The sequence below is a fragment of the Rattus norvegicus genome, chromosome 2 (genome assembly GCF_021556685.1).
Source record: "Rattus norvegicus strain SHRSP/BbbUtx chromosome 2, alternate assembly SHRSP_T2T, whole genome shotgun sequence".
In the NCBI taxonomy this organism is placed as follows: domain Eukaryota; kingdom Metazoa; phylum Chordata; class Mammalia; order Rodentia; family Muridae; genus Rattus; species Rattus norvegicus.
Genome location: NC_141535.1, coordinates 103,757,713 through 103,776,663, shown reverse-complemented (window position 1 = coordinate 103,776,663; position 18,951 = coordinate 103,757,713). Strand labels below are relative to the sequence as shown.

Genomic DNA, 18,951 nt, shown 5'->3' with positions numbered 1-18,951 from the left:
GCTGGGCCAACTGATCTGAGTAGAAATGTATAAATAAATGTGCACTGATGAATCCGTGTATGAAATCATATACATTTATGCATATTTGGCTATGTAAAAGTTTTTCCTTCTGCAAGCGCTATTCACTTCTCTTGGTTCAATAGAAGTTTATTGCTTCCCCTTAGCCTGACAAGCAAGAGGCATGGGGCAAAAGGGAAAAGGCTCTAGCAATCCTCTACTTTATCTCATGCTGTTTTAGAATGAGGTGCTAAATGCCAGAGACTACAGTTTCTGGCCTCAGAGGAGCACAGAAGGCAGTAGAGCATAGTGACTTAGACACAAATAAATAAATCAGCTATAGTAACATAGTAACTTAGACTTAGATAAGTAAACTTATTATTATACAGCAACCCCAAATATCTCGTAAGACAAAGTCTTACCCCCGTATCTTGTAAGGCAAAGTCTTACCCTCCGCTGACACCCTTCCCCCTCCGATGCCTCAAGAAGAACCAATACGAGAAAGAAGACCAATGTCGGGGCTGGCCCCCAGCACATAGGGAATCAGAATGGACTCTAAGACAAAGCACGCAAAAGAAGAACTATTAAAAAAATTCAATGAAGTGGGGGGACCCTCTAGAAAGTACCAAAGCCCTGGGAGATGAGAGACTCTCAGGACTCAATGGAAGTGACCTTAGATGAAATGCCCAACAGTGGGGAAAGGGAACTCGGAAGAGACCACCTCCAATAGAAAGACAGGGTATCAAGTGGAGGGATGGGTTGCCAACCCACAGTCACATCTCTGACCCAGAAGTGTTCCTGTCTAAAAGAACTACAGGGACAAAAATGGAGAAGAGACTGATGGAAAGGAAGTTCAGTGACAGGTTCAACTTGGGATCCATCTCATGGGGAGGCACCAAGGCCTTACACTATTATTGATGCTATGGTGTAATTACAGAGGAGCCTAGTATGGCTGCCCTCCAAGAGGCCCAACCAGCAGATACCTACACCTAACCATTGGGCTGAAGTCAGGGACCCCTATTGTTGAATTAGAGGAAGCAAAAGCTGAAGAGGATGGCGACTCCATAGGAAGACCAGCAGTCCCAACTAACCCAGAACCCTGGGAGCTTCTAAATGGTAAGCCACCAACAGGAAGCACACACTGGCTGGTCCAAGGCCCCCAGAATATATACAGCAGAGGACTAGAGAAGATGAGTCTAATCCTTGAGAGACTTGAGGCCCCAGGAAGGCCTGGTGGGAAAGGAGCACCTTCTCAGAGACAGGGAGAGGAAGAAGGGATGAGGAACTGTGGGAGGAGGGACCCAGAGGTGAGGTAGTGGCTGTATTGTAAATAAATTAAATAATAAATAAAAAAACAAACAAAATCAGTGAAACAAAAATATTCAATGAAATTAAAGACAATGTGAAAAACCTTCCAAATACGTGCAAAGAGAATATGAACAGCAGAATGAAATCAAGTCAAATCAAGTCAATAAAGAGCATGAAAGAATTCAGTGGATAAAAATACTGGAAAAAAGTCAACCCAAATAAAAACGTCAATAAATCGGGGTTGGGGATTTAGCTCAGTGGTAGAGCGCTTGCCTAGCAAGCACAAGGCCCTGGGTTCAGTCCCCAGCTCCGAAAAAAAGAAAAAAAAAAGTCAATAAATCAAATCGAAGGCTTGCCAGAAAGCCCCTCCAACAGATCTCATGAAGACATGTATGAGGGCTTTAGAACAAAATAGACAAATCAGAAAATGACAAGAAAAAAAAGGAGTAAGAATGAAATAGATTACACCGTGAAAAACCAAATCTACATATTATGAAAAGAAAAGAAATTCACTTTCAAAGCATAAAAAAATGAAACAAAATCCTAACAGAAATGTCCCCAAATCCACAAGGAAAACAGCCTTCCAGAAAGAGGAGACATTTAGAATACCACACAAGAGAAAGGAACATCTCCATGTCATGTTGCAGTTAATTACTGAGTCCAGAGAACCTAGAATAATAAAAGCTGCACGAGAGAACTACAAGTCACAAAGAAAAGCAGATCCGCCAGAATAACAGACTTATGAACAAATACTCTAAAGCCCAGGAGACAGGAAACAGCGTATTTTCAAGTTCTGAGAGTCGCTAACTGCCAGCTCAGATTATTATATCCAGGAAAGCTACTCTTCCTTGAAGAACTTCTCATGATAAACATAAACCAAGGGAATTAATGACTACTAAGCCAGCCTATGGAACATAAGTGAAAGGCTCTTACACACTCAAAATATTAAGCCATGTGATTACAGCAAAACAAAAACTATACCAGAAGACTAAGGAGGGAAGTGCTAGAAACCACAAAAACAGTAAGAAGACCAGATTAAGCCAGACTCAGAAAAGTAAATATATGTTCTCTAACTGTGGATCTTAGCTTTTACAAAGATATATATATAGCCACACATACTCAAAAAATTCTCCACATATATTTATATAATGTCAAAGCAGAGGGATGCTGAAAGAAAGATTATAGTATGGTAGGGATAAGCAGAGAGAGGAAGGAGAGGAAGATGGATAGGGTATAGAGGTTGAAGATGGTCTAAGTATCCAGTATTGAAAAAAACTGTCTTATAAAGTCTATCGATGTGTCCAATATACACTGATTAAAGAAAAATCTTGACAAAGCCTTTGAAAATTGAGTAATAAGAGAAAAAAACCTGAGTCTTGTAAAAGGAAAGGGAAAATATGATTATTTCATAAATTCTATGTCGTTAGTGTTTAAGAACAATAGACTTTGGAATTAGACTCATTCTACTAGTAACTTGATATGACTTTAGGCAAAACTCCAAACTATGTCTGTTTCCTCACTTTGAAAATGGAAATAAAAATATAACCCACTGTATAGCACAAAAGTGACAGTATGCGAAAGTACTAAAAATATTACTATTTGAAGAGTAAGCATATCTGTATTGGCTATAACACACTCAACCGGCTGCTGTTTGTCTAAATTTTCCTCGTTATATAATCCATTTCCTTTTATCTGATCTGTTCTACCGAATAGTGCAATATTGCATAGCCTTAGGACTAGTTCATTTTTAAGATTTAGCATTTACACAAGAAGGAAACGGGGCCAGTAATGGCATACTACTTTAATCCCAGCACTTGGGAAGCACAGGCAGTCAGCAGATCTCTGAGTTCAAGGTCAGCCTGGGACAGCTAGGGCTACTTAGAAAAACTAGGCTAGAGAGAGGATTCAGGGATTATCAGCCTGGGCTCCTCTTGTAGAGGACCTGAGTTCAATTCCCCATACCCACAGAGCAGCTCACAATGATCTGTAACTTCAGTTCCAAGGGATCCAATGCCCTCTTCTGGCTTCCTGAGCACCGGGCACACACGTGGCACAGAGACATACATACAAGCAAACACTTATACACATAAAACAATAAAATGAAAAAAAGTTAAGTAACAAAAAACCTAATTAAGTAGGAATTCTGAGTTCAGTTCAAGTGGTAATTAATGACAGAGTCATCAACGAGGCCATATTTTGTGTTTGCTGCTGAGGAATTGCTAGGATATTTAGAAATAAGATCATATCCATGTGCACTGATGGGAGACCACACTGTATAACAAAACCTGGTGGCTACACCTAGCTAAGAGGGTGAATGAAGCTTATAAAGTTAAGATATTCAAGGTAAGATCAGACAGGAATTATATCTTTTAACCAAATTCTCTGTAGATTCTAGTCTTTGTTAACAATATAACTCTCCATAAATAACTTTACTGTGATTTATTTCTACCATTTGGTCAAGTAACAAATGAACTGAGCAGAGAATTCTGTGTTACATCTTCTACACATCCTTCAGTTTCATCCTCTAAAATCCAAAGAAAAACTCTTACTGTCTCAACAATAAAAAAGAAAAAAATAGGTCAAAATAATAGGGAGAAAGTAGTGGTGAGTATTAAAAATTAATGAATCACGTATTTTATAAATTACTACTTCTTTTACTTTTAAAATAAAAAATAGGGGAGAATAGCAGCAAGATTTAGGAATAAATTCCTTTTTTATAGAGCAATATTACCTTTCACTTTTAAAATGAGAACTGTCATTGTGACTTAGCAATCTGCAATTAGAAGTGTATTTGAAGTAACTAAGTATAGTACTTATCTCTTCTTCTAACAAGAAAGCAGAGGAGGAGTGTAAGCAAACTTGTCAAGTAGTTAAACCCCAACACTTTACCTTTTAGAGAAGAAACTAAACAAATCTGACACATTACTCTTCTCCGAAACATCTGAAATACTGGGTTCTTCACTACATGCTGATGGCTCTATTTCAAAAAGACACAGAGAATTATCAAACTGTCTTAAAATAGCAACATCTCTATAAAAAAATTAGGTTTTCCATAACCAGCCCCGAGCTGTACTGATTTCATAACTTCCACATTTCTCCTAACGTAGTATTTTTCCATTGGGAAGTACTTTCAGTTCTTTATGACCCACAGTCATTGACCAACCTAAAGGCTGAATTCACTTTTGTATCAAATACACACACACACACACACACACACACACACACACACACACACACACACACACATAAACACACTAATAGGTAGTTGATAAATCTGTACTTCCAAATATTAATTGTCAAGTAGCAACTGTCCTTATCACTGCTTAGTCCTCCCAGACTCTACGATACACTACTGTAGGCCTAAAATCAAACTAATTTTAAATCCCAGAGAACTTCATTAAGTTTGCAATTAAAGTGCAATGCCAATTTTCTACCTCTCCCCCACCACCCACTTGTTTATGTACTCCTTCAACCTTAACTTACATAGTTTTCTTGAATTCTATTTCTCCCACAAGCTTACCAACTATTCTTACCCCTATATCCAAATATCTGCCTACCATTAAAAAAGGCAAACAGTTACACTCGGTTCTACCCTCTGAGAATGTTTTCTACCCTTCACTGCTACCCCAGTCTTACAGAGAGCAGTTACTAGCAGCTCTCACGCACTCATCTATGGCATTTTCAGACTTGCTGTGCTTCAGTCTGGCTCAGAAATTCAAGTATAAAACTCATGACTCCTAAATCCACAGGTCTCGTCCCTTCTTTGACTTCAGAATTGGTTCTAATTTATCTTTCTAGCTTTATTTCCTTTTACCTAAGCACACTGTATTAGAAAGAGAGTAAAATTCTAAAACAGAACATTATTTTTTCTTTAAACTGTTCTTTAAAGAATTTTTTTTCTCAACAAAAAACATTTTCCCCTAAGTTTTCTGGTATACCAATAACCAATCCAACTATTTTGACACAACCTTTCCTGATTACCAATCTTCAGGAGACTTTTTTTTTAAAAGAAAGCAATCCTGAATTTATGCATATCAGAAAACCCCAAACAGAATTACCTAAGGTAAAAAAAAAATCATCCACAAAGTGGTCAGACCATGTCTATAATTAATACTCACCTGAGTGTCCATCTGTCGTCTTGTTCGTATTACTTCCTCTGAGTTTAACGGTCTCGTCCTTGTATTCCTATGTAAAAAGACATTTTCTACAATGGGATAGCAGTTTTAAATGATGTTCCGATAGAGCTTGCTCTACGTCGCTTTACGTTTCATAATGAAGACTACTGAAAATGCTACCAGAGTTTGGAGTAGTGGTGAGATAGGAGGTAAAAGGATAAAAAGATATACAAACTGATTTAAATGTTCTCAATGGTCTCTCGGAAATGAAAATCTGACTCCTTGTGATTAGTGTTTGTGGAGCTTTAAAGTCTATGCCCAGAAATGGAGAAGAAAAGGAATCATCACTATCATCCAGCTATGAACCCTGCAACCTACAAAAGGGACTGCTTGCCAGACACACTAGTACAGGAATAGCACGAATGTTATTAGTGTCACCAACCACTTGTTAATATTGGATTTAAGGCCCACCGCATGAGATAGAACCCATAACTGGCATTGCTGAAGTGGCCCAGACCTAAAATTAGATAGGTCGTGGACCTAGAGGGAAAACTAAGGAAGGAAGTGCTAGAAACCACAACGTGCCTAATGAACACAGCAATAAAACAATTCCTAGTGACATATTTTTATAGCCATAGACCAATTGCTCCGTTCTCATCACAGAGGCTGCTTCTTGCAATAGATGGCAATAAATGGCAATAAACAAATAAAAGCTACAGGTAATAGACTTTGGAGGACTCAGCTCTAAATGAGATGTCTTTATCAAACCTCTCTCCTCAAGGCTTAGAATCAACTTGGAAGAATAAGCAGAACAATTTGACTCCAAGAAAACAGAATTTCCAGACATAACAGCCCTGAAACACATGTAAACTCACAAGAGACTATGAGACACCCAAGACCTATCAAGAAACTATATGCAAGTGATATCTGTTATGACGGGGAAAAAAAACAGTTTTCTCCAATGAAGTGACACTGTGTATATAAGCCACACAGCAGGGCAGGCCTTGTGCTCAGAGATAGTCAGCCAACACAAAATGGACTCCATGGTTTTTACATGCCTCTTTTTCAGAGTTTTGTTCAGGTATCTTTTTCTTTTTAGGATTTTTTTCCTTGCACCACCCTATGCCGACCCCTTTTTATGTTTTTGTTTGTTTTGAGAGAAAAAACATAAAAAAAGTTGTTCTTGTTGGGTAGGACGGTGGAAAGAATCTTAAATAAAAAAAAAATTAACCACAGTAAATATAAAAAAAGAAAAAACCCTTTCCTACTTAGCTTTCTAATTATACATAGACATTTGCGTAAAATATTAGGAAACAGCAATGACTATAATCTCTTGCTATACTAAAAACCTAAAAATTAATTGTTCTTTATCTTTCCAAATGAATACACACAAAAGAAAACTCGAAATTATGTTACTATGAAAAATTAATGAGATTTACATTAGAATAAAAAAATTCACACCAAATTTTCAAACCAAGATTCCCTATTCTGTAAATAATGTATCTACCATTAGACCACTATTACCATACTCTCTCTTTTCTGGAATTCCCAAAGCTAGCAAGATACAGCAATAATATTAATTTAAACAAACAAACAAACAAGAAAACTAAATCTAAGATTCTAGTAGATTAAAGACTCAATAAAATTAGAAAAAAATCTAAGGGGGCTTCTTCACTTCTTCCCTCTCTCCCTCCCTCCCTCTCTCCCTCCCCTGTCTCTGCCAGCCTTCAGCCAATGCCCTACTGCCATGCCTGCCTACCTGCCTATTACATGTTCCCCACCATGATGATAATGGTCATGATGTTCTTCACAGCAACAGAACTATGTAACTATGGCACATACATCCTTTTTTTTTTTTTTTTTGTTAAATCTGTGTCTTCTGGGCTGTTTAATTTGTTTGTTCTTGTTGTTGTCCTTCTGAAATAGATTCTAACTATATATCCCTGACTGGACTAGAACTCACTATGTAGACTAGTCTGACCTCTGGATTCTGCAATCCACATAGTTCAGTCTCTTGAGTACTGAGATTAAAGACATGCACCACCACAGAGATTGGCACTTACACTTTTATAAGCACCATATAAGTCCTGGTTAAAACACCAATTGTGCCTCAAAAAGATCAGCTATTACTAGGTATCTGTCACCAGTCTTAGTGAGACACAACGTTCTGCAGAACACACTCTTACTTACCTTTCCTGGGTGACTCTCCTTGCCTCTTTTACCAAGAAGCGGCCTGCCATCATCAAAGTTGGTAAGAATTACAGCAATAGCAGTAAGAGTTTTGCCCTTTAAAATATTTTTAAAAGACAAATGGTCAGATTCTAAAACCCATAGAGAAAACATTTCAGAACATATTCCAAAAATAATAAAATACTGAGTACAGCACGCATGGTTGTTAAGTAATATATTATTAACAAAAAATAAGTAGTTCACTTAGTTAAGAAAAATTTTTTTGTTTCACGTAGACACCTAAAGAACTGTCTTCCTGTGGTTTATTGGCTATTCTGGACTTCAACAGAGAGTGACTATTCCATTTGGAAGAAACAACCCCTTGTTCTGTCTGGTTTGACAGCTTCAGTAATGACTGATTCTTAGGAACAGCAGAGTACTGGGAAAAGTACTGGGAATAAACTAATTACTTAATTAAAAAGAAATTCATACCTTATAAGTTACTAAATGATTACAAGCATCATGGAAAACTCTCATTTTACAAAAGGACTAACACCCTATGTTGACCTATCATTTAATCATGAAACTAATATTAACATGTTTTCCATGAACCTCATAGCTAATTTAAAATAATTAGAAATTCTAACATATATAAGAAGATATTTTCATTATTTTCAATAGTAGGATTCACGGTAATACAGAAATAAATCTAGCAATTTTAAAGCAGTCCCCAAAGTCTGGTTCTTTTATACCCTTTCTGGAGAATATAAGATCAGATTTGTGTGTGTGTGCATGTGTGTGTGTGTGTGTGTGTGTGTGTGTGTGTGTAGGTAGGTAGATATGTGAGTACACATATGTTTAGAGGCCAGAGAAGAATCTCAGTGACAGTCCTCAGGCACAGTTAACCTCCCTCCAAACCCTCCCATAAATCCCTTCTCACTCTAATTCACGGCCTTTTTTCATTAATTTTTGTTACATGCATATACATACATTCATTACATTAGTTTCCTGGAAAGAATAAATGAGCAACTGTCATTATTAATGACTGAGTTCTAGGATGAATTTCCTTGAAAGTAACCAGTGTAACATTAAGGCATTGTCTTCAGGAAAAACTACAGAATATTTGTTGTCAGAGTTAATATCAATTTGCAGCCAAAAGTTAAAATGTTATATGACTAAAGCAACTACCCAAAATGTAACTCCTTTTCTCATACAATTAGTAGTAAAGTTAAAAAATGTAAACATTCATACTGTATGAAATTAACTGTATGTGGTAGGGCTACAACTTGCCAATGGGCAAGACTCACTATAAAATCATTCAATATACAATGTGCACAGATGGATTTTAATGACAGTAAGTCAATATCATTGTGCAGTAAGTACCTTTAATGATTAAATACGTGGATTGTAGTATTTACCAAAGAAATCTAAAATTATCTTAAAGCCTTTAAAATACATGTGAGCAAACTACTGATTGTCAACTTGACAGAACTACAGTCTCCTAGGAAACAAACCTGTGGAGCACGTCTGTAGTAAGGTTTCTAGACTAGGTTAAGGAGGTAGGCTAAGTTACTCAGTGTGTGACACCACTCCATACACTGTGGTAATCATCAGACTCTACCTCTTGACTACAGGTACAATATGACCATCTCTTAAATCTCTCCCAGGATGTTCCCCAAAATGGACTATATCTCCCATAACTGAAACTCAAAATATAAACATATAAAATAAAGTAACATTATGACAGCTCAGCTCCCAATTTTTTCTCCTAAGCATCAAAACAACTTGTAAAACAAAAGAGACAGCATTCTCTAAATGTTATTGTTTAGAAATATCTTTAAGTTGTGCCACTTCCAAAAGTTTTTGTCTATTGTTCCTTTTAAGTATTTCAAAACTATTTAGTTTAATGCCTAATACTATAAATATTATAGAGCTCCAAGTGACAGCTCTATGACCAAACCAACAGGAATAGCTATGGTAACCAGTCACAAAGATCTACTATGCTGCATACCCAGCATCTGTGCTAGAATATTTCAAATACCATCCTGTTTCCTCTCATAGCAACAGTGTTATTAAAGACACCAAGGGAGTTTGAGGAGTAGGCCAGTAGGAAGGATGCATGCCTAGTATGGCTGGCATCTATGGAATCCCCAGGATAGAGCAAAAGGAAAAGGGGCTGTAGAAAAACCACCAGGGGTGCAGAGAGTCAAGGTTTCTTCCTAGTGTTTGATTCTGGTTAGGGAACCTTACCGTTAACAAGAGTATAGCCCCTGAGAATGGAGTTGGACACTGCTAGAAGAATGACCTGTCTATAGTCATGCTAATGTCATTGCACAAGCCACACTCTGCACCTGAGCATGAGCTGAATCATGGGGTCTAACTCCCTCTCTTCAGCTTACCTTTTTCCTGTTCTACATATAAATAGACTACTTTAGGAGATGGAAGCAATATCTTCTGTCACCTTTCTCTGTCTATCTTATCACACCTATCCGTCCTGATCCCATTCCCAGTCCCACTCCCACTGTATACTTTATTACAGCCATGTTCTGATCTTGTCATGTCTCCTGCCTGACTTGTCACCACATCTGTCTTGTTTCTTCTGGCTACCATCTGACTTCTCTTGGCTTTTGGCTGTCTTTTCATGACTCAGGTCAAACTTCTCAGTACTTGTATTACTGTTTCTAACTTCTCGCCACACCTAGTAACACTAAATGTGGGTTAAACAGAGAGCCAAGACACGAGGCCAGAGTCCACATTCTAATAGTAAAGGAACCTGGAAGAAGGAACAGACACCTTGTCCTAGCCTAGTGCAGTGGTAGGCCCTCCCACTTGATAACCTCAAAGTCTATGGGATCATCAAGCATCATCCTTGAAAATGACTTCATTTTCTGGTTTTGCTCCATATATCTAAGGATACCTTTCTTGGCCAAGCAGATCTGCAGCAGAAGCATGGCAAGAAACACATAGTTTTCTTGTGTTATAGTTATTTGGGTTACAAAAGGCTATTAGACTATTTCTTCTCTCTTGTCATTATTATTATTACTACCAAAGGACTTTCTTTCTTAAAACAGAAAATTAGGTGCACGCTCCCCAGTTCGAAGTAACTCAGCCTTTCTCTACTAACTAACGTTTTTTGCAACTATGGGGATAGAACTCACTATCACCAACCTTTACTTTTTAAAAACCCTATGAAAGGCAGGTTGCCTTGAATTTCCACAAGAAAATTGGGAATACATGTTTATCTATTCATTAATGTTATTGTATCCTATTTTACTTATTCTGTTATTTGACTCATCTGTTGGTTGGCTAGCAGACCCCATTTTTAAAGAAAAACAAGAAAAAAGAAAAACAAAGTATTTTCTAACTACACTAAAAGCAAAATCTAGTCCTAAGCTGGCACCCTTCTTTCAACTTAAAACTATCTTTCTATAAAATCATAATTACAAAATAAGATTTTGCAAACTATTAAAAAAAAAGGATTACCAAACCCATATCATCAGCTAAAATTCCTCCATGAACATTTTCTGGTCGTTCCTTCACAGAAAAATTTGTTATTGTATTATAATACAGGTCATTTCGCAGTTCCCAGAAGGGTGGAAGTTCTTTGCTGTTCTCTCGTGCAATCATCCAAGCTAGAGCTTGTTTTTGGTGTGGGAGCAATGGTGTTTCAACAGCCTACAAATATAAAGTCATAAAGAGAAACAAAATCAGCCTGCTCTCTCTTCATAAGCAGAACCTGAGCTACTTTCTTACAGTATGAAATGTATAAATTACCAAGGCAGTTAATAATTCTGCAGCTTTACATTTGAAACACTGGTTTATACTTCTGAGTTCTTTAAATTTTCTAGATATCAACAGACATAGACACAGACATGAAACTGGCAGAGATTTCCCCAATATTCTAAACTATCTCTTCAGTCCGTTAACTGCTTCCTTGTCCATTCAGAAGCTTTTTAAGTTTATGCAACACCACTGGTCAGTTCCAGGAATGATTTCTTGAGTTTCTGGAATTATTTTCTGAAGCAAATGAGTAAATGAAAAAAACAGAAAACAGATGTTTCTAAAAGAAAAAAAAAAACCACCCACCCATTCACACACACACACACACACACACACACACACACACACAGCCAGAGAAATAGAAAGATAGACTGGATAAATGGCTCAGTGGTTAAGAATGCTACTCTCCCAGAGGGCCTGAGTTCAATTCCCAGTAACCACATGGTGGCTCACAACCACCTGTACTGGGATCCGATGCTCTTTTCTGGTGTGTCTGAAGATGGCTACAGTGTACTCATACAAATTAAATTTAAAAAAGCTGTAAAAAATATATAGACGGCTAATAGGTATGTGAAAGAGCACTCAATGTCCTTAGCTTTCAGAGAACTGCAGCTCAAAACTGCACTAAGAATCCATCTCACCCTCCTGAGAATAGCTGTCATTTTAAAAATAAACAGAATGTATATATACACCAGGACTCAGGAGAAAAGTAACTCATAGAATGTTAGTAGAAATGGAAGTTACTGTTGGATTTCAGATGCTAGAACAAAGAGCTGAGGGGCATATTTAACATACCAGGCAGACCTGGCCTCCAAGTACTAGCCTCCCAGCATCCCTCAGTCCCTACTTGCCATACCCTTCCCTTAGCTGGGATGCCCTTCCCCCAAGAGGCTCTCCTAAAAAATCCAGACATCTTGGTCTCTCACCCCTTCTCTCCCCTTCATTGTGCATGCTTTCGTTCTTTCTCCTCTCCCTTCCCTTTCTTTCCCTCCCCATGGCAACTTCCCTGACCTTGGTCCTTGGGGCCAATGAACGTCCCAACAAACCCGCCTTTATATACTCTAATGTGGCTTGAATTGGCTCATTTTGCTGGCAGAGAAATTACTTATTACTTATCAGCTAGTCGATCACTACAGAAATCAGTATGAAGCATCCTAGAAAAACTACAATTATAACTACCATATAATCCAGCTGTATTATCCTGGGAATATTCCCCAAAAATGTGAGTGAGTAAACTACAAAGACACCTACCTGCTGTTTCAAATTTAGTGTGTCATTACAACAGCACCATCAGCAGTTGACAATTGGCCGAGGTGCCATCAATAGATTAATAGAAAAAAGAGGCAGTATATTTACAGAGTAGAGTTTTATTGAGCCATATTATTTATTCAGCCAAATTTACGTCTTACAGAAAAATAAATGGTCATTATTTTATGGAAAAGGCCAGGCCTAGAAAGAAAGCCAGACTCACATTTCATATTTTTTCTCATATTAAGAACTTCATGTGTGTGTGTGTGTGTGTGTGTGTATGTGTATAAATATCATATATATACATACAACAAATACACATGACTTGAAAACAGAAGGGAGAATCCAAGAAATATCCTGGAAAGGAGAAGGTAATGGGGTGTGAATACAGTCAAACTCAAAGTATACTGCACACCTGTAAAAAAGTCATTATAAAACTATACAGCATACACAGCAATAAATTTTTTAAATATACAAGTTCAGTACCTCGGCTGGCTCCATTTCAATAGTTCTATCGTCTTCTTTTAAATCTTCAAATAATTTGTCAAATTCCGTTTTGAGCTACAGTTAAAAAATAATAAATGCTGAACAAACCTATTAAAGTGCAAACAATATGTAATTTACACATTTAAAATCATTTCATTGAACAAGTCAGATGCTCAGAGGTACATAAAATAAGTATCTGAGGTAGTCCACTACTCACTGACAAATAGTACAAGGCAATTTTTCTGTAGACATAAATGCAGTCATTTTAGATGAATATACAAGCGTTATAAAGGAGCAAGGGTACAATCTGCTGAGAAAGCACTGGTCCCAGCACTGACAGGGCCCAATCCTAATGCTACTGAAAGGACATTGGGGAACCTCTAAGGTGCCAGTCCCAGTCCTGTCACAAATGACTCTGAGTGTTTAGGCATAGAACTGTGGCCTGTGTCTTACCTTCATAAAATCAAGAACATGAAATAAAATGGACAAGGTTCTTTCTGTCATTAAAATTCTGTTATTCTTTCAGCATTGAGTCTACTTTGGGAGATCTATTTGACACATCTAACTTGCCATGTTCCATAAAATGTTAGGCTAATAAGATAATTTCATTATTAGGCTAATTTAGCTGAGGTTCTTTTTTTTTTTTATGGTGGGGTGGTTTTTTTTGTTTTGTTTTGATGTGAGTACACAATTGCTCTCTTCAGACACACCAGAAGAGGGCATCAGATCTCATTACAGATGCTTGTGATCTACCATGTGGTTGCTGGGATTTGAACTCAGGACCTCTTGGAAGAATAGTCAGTGCTCTTAACTGCTGAGCCATCGCTCCAGACCAATCTAGTTTGGTTTTAAATCAACTTATACTGTATGTCTTAAATTTTATTTTTTAAAAAAATTAGCATATGAATACATTTTAGCATCTTGAAGACATAATGCCAGCTTAATAGAGATGGCCTACAGTTTGCCCACAAAGCACAGGCTCCTGCTTTCTTAGCACTCAGGGAAAACTAATTGGGAAACAGAAAGAATACCGCTAATGGATAAACAGATATAAAATGTTTTAATGTTACTGTCAAAAACCATTAGTGGATACACAGTCATAAAAATGTTTTAATGCTATTGTCTAAATAATATATATTAACATTATTAAACATTTTATATATTTTTTGGAGCAACTTAGTGTAACAACACATTGAATTACAAATCAGGCAAAAAAGTAGAATAAACCAAAACTTTTAATTTAAGTTTTTTAAGATTGCATTTGCAACCTTACTGAAAAGAGAATAAATAGCTTTCACATTCTGATATTTTTATCACTACTTTGGATAGTCTGAACGTTTCAAAGAAAAAATATTACATATATAGTCACACCCATGATTTTATGAATGTACAGTTGTATATATGTGAATCTACCATCCTTTTCATAGATCTAGCTAAACAAAAAATGGAGTCACACAAAGGTAATGTCTATATTGAGCCTGTATACATACATTTTCCTTGTCACTATTCTATAACCAATACGGTATAACTACTAAATATCTTTTATACTTATAGCAGATTTACAATGTAAATTATAGCAGATAGTCAATTTAGAAATTGTTTAAAATAGGGATGTGCAGTGATTTTATACAAAAACAATGCCATTTTATATGATGGTTTCAGAATTAAAAGGGATGAATGTATTCCTTATCACTGCCTTTTTACACTATGTTTGCAAATAAGCATCTACATTCTATTTGTTATATAATAATTGTTGTTATAATTTTAACAATATCCTAGAGATTACTAATACCAACACATAGATATTTAACCTATTCTTTTAAACAGCAACCTTTATCACTAAAAATTTACATTACAAAATAAAAGCACATCTGAGACAGCGACGGTGACAAACACCTGTAATCCCAGTATCTGAGAGGCAGAGACAGAGAACTGGAGTTCAAGGCCATGCTCGCTTACACAGTGATTTCTGATGTAAGCCTGCATGAGCTCTTGACTCAGGACAAAAGCAATCAACCACAAAAGGCTTACCTGTTCAGTTGTCATCTGTACAGCAACATGAACCGGCCTACTATAGCTTGGTCCAGCTCTTCCAGAGCCCCATGTATTCTCCAAACTCGATCCTACAGCTATCATTTCCAAACAGGAAAAATGAAATAACTGAATAAAAAGAAATTAAGCAGCAGGAGTAAACTAAAATACCAAACAGTACTAAAACTCCCAGACCTAGCTGTGTACCACAGTGGCAGAGTACTTGCCTAACATAGACAGCTCCCAGTACTGCCATGAATATTAGAAATGAAACAAAACACAACGCATTGAACTATATCCCTAGACCTAAGAAAAGTTAAAGCTAAATACTAAATCATTCCCAAAAGAGAAAAACAAACAAACCTTATATTAATGAAATAATTACATACTATTTGAATAAATTCTAACCAAACACCAAACTATTTTTCATTCCTTACTGATCAATTTTTCTTGTCTAAAAGTTATAAAGACAAATGTTTTAAATGAGGAATTATTGACCATCCTTGTGTATTTCTGTATGTGAATGAATCTATATATGCAAACAAGCAGTTTTATATTTGGACGTATAATGGTGGGCCCATAAGATTCACTATTGTATTTTGTGTGAGTAGTCCGTAATGGTTACACAATGATAAAATCGACATAATACATTGCTCAAAATCTGCCCTGCTATTACATGATACATATCTGTATTTCAATGGAAATATAAAAGGAAAAGTCAGCAATTTCTTCAAAAGATAAAAAGTTATAACTTGGAGCATTTTGCACACTATTAGTTTGGCCAATCAAACTCATAGAGACTAATTACTTTATAATCCCTGCATCTTACAATATCAAACTTACTTTTTGGTGTGGGACCCAACTTAAATCCATGTTTCTTCAAATGATCTAAAACCACCTCTCTATTTTCTTCTTTTCCCCAGAAAGTCATATGAAGAGGCATGGTAAAAGTATTACTTGCACCAAAAGGAACTACCCTATTATAGAAAGGGGAGAAATGAGAAATTCAAAGTTATTTTTATACTAATTCTGAATTCTGCCACCAAACACAAAAATGTAAAACAAGAAAGAATTACTTAAGCAAATTTGAAAAACTGAAAAGGAAAGAAAACCAATACTCATAATGGTGCACACTTCTAATCCCAGTACATAGGAGGCTAAGGAAGGGTTTGAAGTTCAAGGCCAGGTTGTACTTCCAGGAGGCAGCCATCATGAAATGTCTGTTGTAAAGCATGCCTGTCATGCCAATCCTCAGGAGGAGTTTGAGGCTGGTGAGTCACTATGAGTTAAGCTAGGTACAACGGCAAGAGACAGAATACACTTCCTAATACATAAATCCGGGGGTGGGGGGGAGCAATAACAACAACAAATAAAATTTCTCCATGGTTATAATGTAAAAAGAAAATGAGAGAACAGCTATTTGCTGGATAGAAAAGGCAAAGAAGAAAATTGAGCATCTCTAAAGTACAGTAATACAAGGAGCCATGACACTTCCAGAGGCTCGAAAAGTACTAACATATTCAAAGATAACTGAAACCACAAGTATTAAACTCTAAAAGTGCATTACCCTTCCACTTGGGCCAATTTGTTGTCCATGATATAGGCCAAGGCAGCTGCAAGATCTCTCTTTAGATGGCCAACCTGATTTCCATTCACATTATTTACTTTAATAGCATTCTTATCATACGGGTTATTAGGCTCTCGTTCTAAAGCAACCATTTCATTGTTATTCACCTAGTAAAAATAAGGAACAGACAGTAAAGACATAATATGAACAGTACCAGCCTGAGTTATTGCACTGTTTCTAGAATTTCCATTCACACATCTTTGTTAGTTTTTCTTTTTTTGTTTGTTTGTTTGCTTGCTTGCTTGGAACAGAGTCTCATGTATCCAAGGCTGGCCTCAAATTTGATACGTAGCCAAAGATGATCTTGAAATTAAAAAATGGATCCTTCTTCCAATGTTGCCCAAGTGCTGAGATTACAGGTATGCACCACCATCCTCAGTTCTTTCTTGTGTGAAGGACTGAACCCAAGGCTTGGTAATGACTACAAAGCATCTATCAACTGAGCCACAGTCCCAACTCAAACTAGAAATATTAAGGAATATGTCTTACAATGATTCTTCTACTCTTCTTTTCTAATTTATATTCATAAGGAAGGCTAATAAACCATTAGGACCTAAAAGGTACAGTCAAATCTACTATGAGGATTCATATTCCCTACAATTTTCAAGATAGCTAATCTTTGGATACATGTGCCGAGGTAGAGTTGGGTCAGAGCCACATGCTTAACCACGATGGTATTTACTCTATTCATTATGGCTAAGACATGCAAACAGCCTATACGTCCATCAACTAACAAGGAGTGAAAATGTGGTGCCTATATACAGTGGAATTTTATATAAAGAAAAATAAAATGTGCAGGTCAATAGATGACGCATGTACACATTACACTTAAGTAACCCAGACCCATAGATAAAACATCACATGTTCTCAATCATGTGGATCTTAGTATCAAATCTTCAGACTTGTTTGCTTATTTTGGAACACCTTACAATCCAGGAAACCAGAAATGAACAATGAGGGGAGGGGCTTGAGGGTAGGAGAAAAGAGAAATAATGTGGATGTTTAAGTGGGAAAGGGATGAGAGGAATTTTAGGGGAGAATTACCATGAAGGTTGTATGTAAAAGGCAATACAGAAATTGTGTGTGTGTGTGTGTGTGTGTTTGTGTATGTGTGTGTGTGTGTGTGTAGTATTTTCCCACATAAAAGAGGTTAGAGTTACCCTATATGAGGACTATAGTCATCCCAAAATCCATAGGTTTCCAAACAAAAGTTCAGTGCCAGGTTTGGTATTCTACAAGTAGTCCAAAAGATTCCCAAAACAATATAGGATATTGTCTTGGCTCCTGGCTGCCCAAAAGAACTTGATAGTAAGAAAAGCATAAAAGCACCATATACATTGTCCATAGGACCTGGAGAAATGAAGGTGGTACTGACTTAGTCCCTGCTGAGTAGCTTTCATAATACGAAAGCGCTATGGAAGCCTCCGGGACAGGGAGGAGGCGAGTCTTCTACAGCCTTACCCAGCTGTAAACCACGTGAACTGCAGTGACTGGAGTGACAAGAACTGTCCAAGTGTATAACAGTGGCATGAATGCTATGGTAGTAACTACCCATTTCCCGTTCTGGTTTATTTTTATTAATATGATTTCAATTATATGTGTATATTTATTGAAAAAAATGATAGAATATATAAAGTAAGCTATAGTATAAAAGCTTGATGAAAATTCAATCCAAGTAATCTAACTTTAAAATAATGAAGATATTACCTGCAAATACTGTACAGTGGGAAAATGAACTAAACATTTAATCTTTATATATTCTTATTAGTTAACTAGTATCATAGAAATTATTCTAAGATCAATATAATTGATTGTTCTGAGATTAATAACTATAACCTAACAATTCATAGAAGTGTTATTTAGAAAACAATGTCAATTTTGAAATAGTACAAATATGAAGTATGACTCACAAAAGGAAGTGAGAACCAGAGAAAAGATAAAGACCAACTAAGAATGGATAGATTGTTAAAATGACTAGAAGAGAAAATTTAACGAGCAAACACTAAGTACTACAATCAACATAAGTGTAAACAGAGCATCTGAAAAGCACGGTAAGAAAAAGAAATGAAGTGAGGAAAAACAAAAATGGAAAATCACAGCACAAGGATTCGGAGGCTATAGTAGACATGGACTATTAGAGGCAAACAGGAAACAGATGGAGAAGTACATGAGAATACAGAGTTTCTAAAA

The 18,951-nt window shown here is 36.6% G+C and overlaps 1 protein-coding gene across 10 annotated transcripts in view; it reads right to left on the bottom strand.

Annotated features, from left to right (window-relative positions):
* Positions 1-18,951, bottom strand: part of Hltf (helicase-like transcription factor) — a 59,359-nt gene that overhangs the window by 36,366 nt on the left and 4,042 nt on the right. For 8 of the 10 annotated variants that reach the window (NM_001439439.1, NM_001439440.1, NM_001439441.1 and 5 more), the window contains 8 exon segments: positions 4,195-4,282; positions 5,424-5,490; positions 7,611-7,706; positions 11,073-11,264; positions 13,104-13,178; positions 15,135-15,232; positions 15,978-16,111; positions 16,702-16,868. In NM_001439439.1, the coding sequence (NP_001426368.1) occupies positions 4,195-4,282; positions 5,424-5,490; positions 7,611-7,706; positions 11,073-11,264; positions 13,104-13,178; positions 15,135-15,232; positions 15,978-16,111; positions 16,702-16,868 (917 nt within the window). 10 annotated transcript variants of the gene reach the window in all.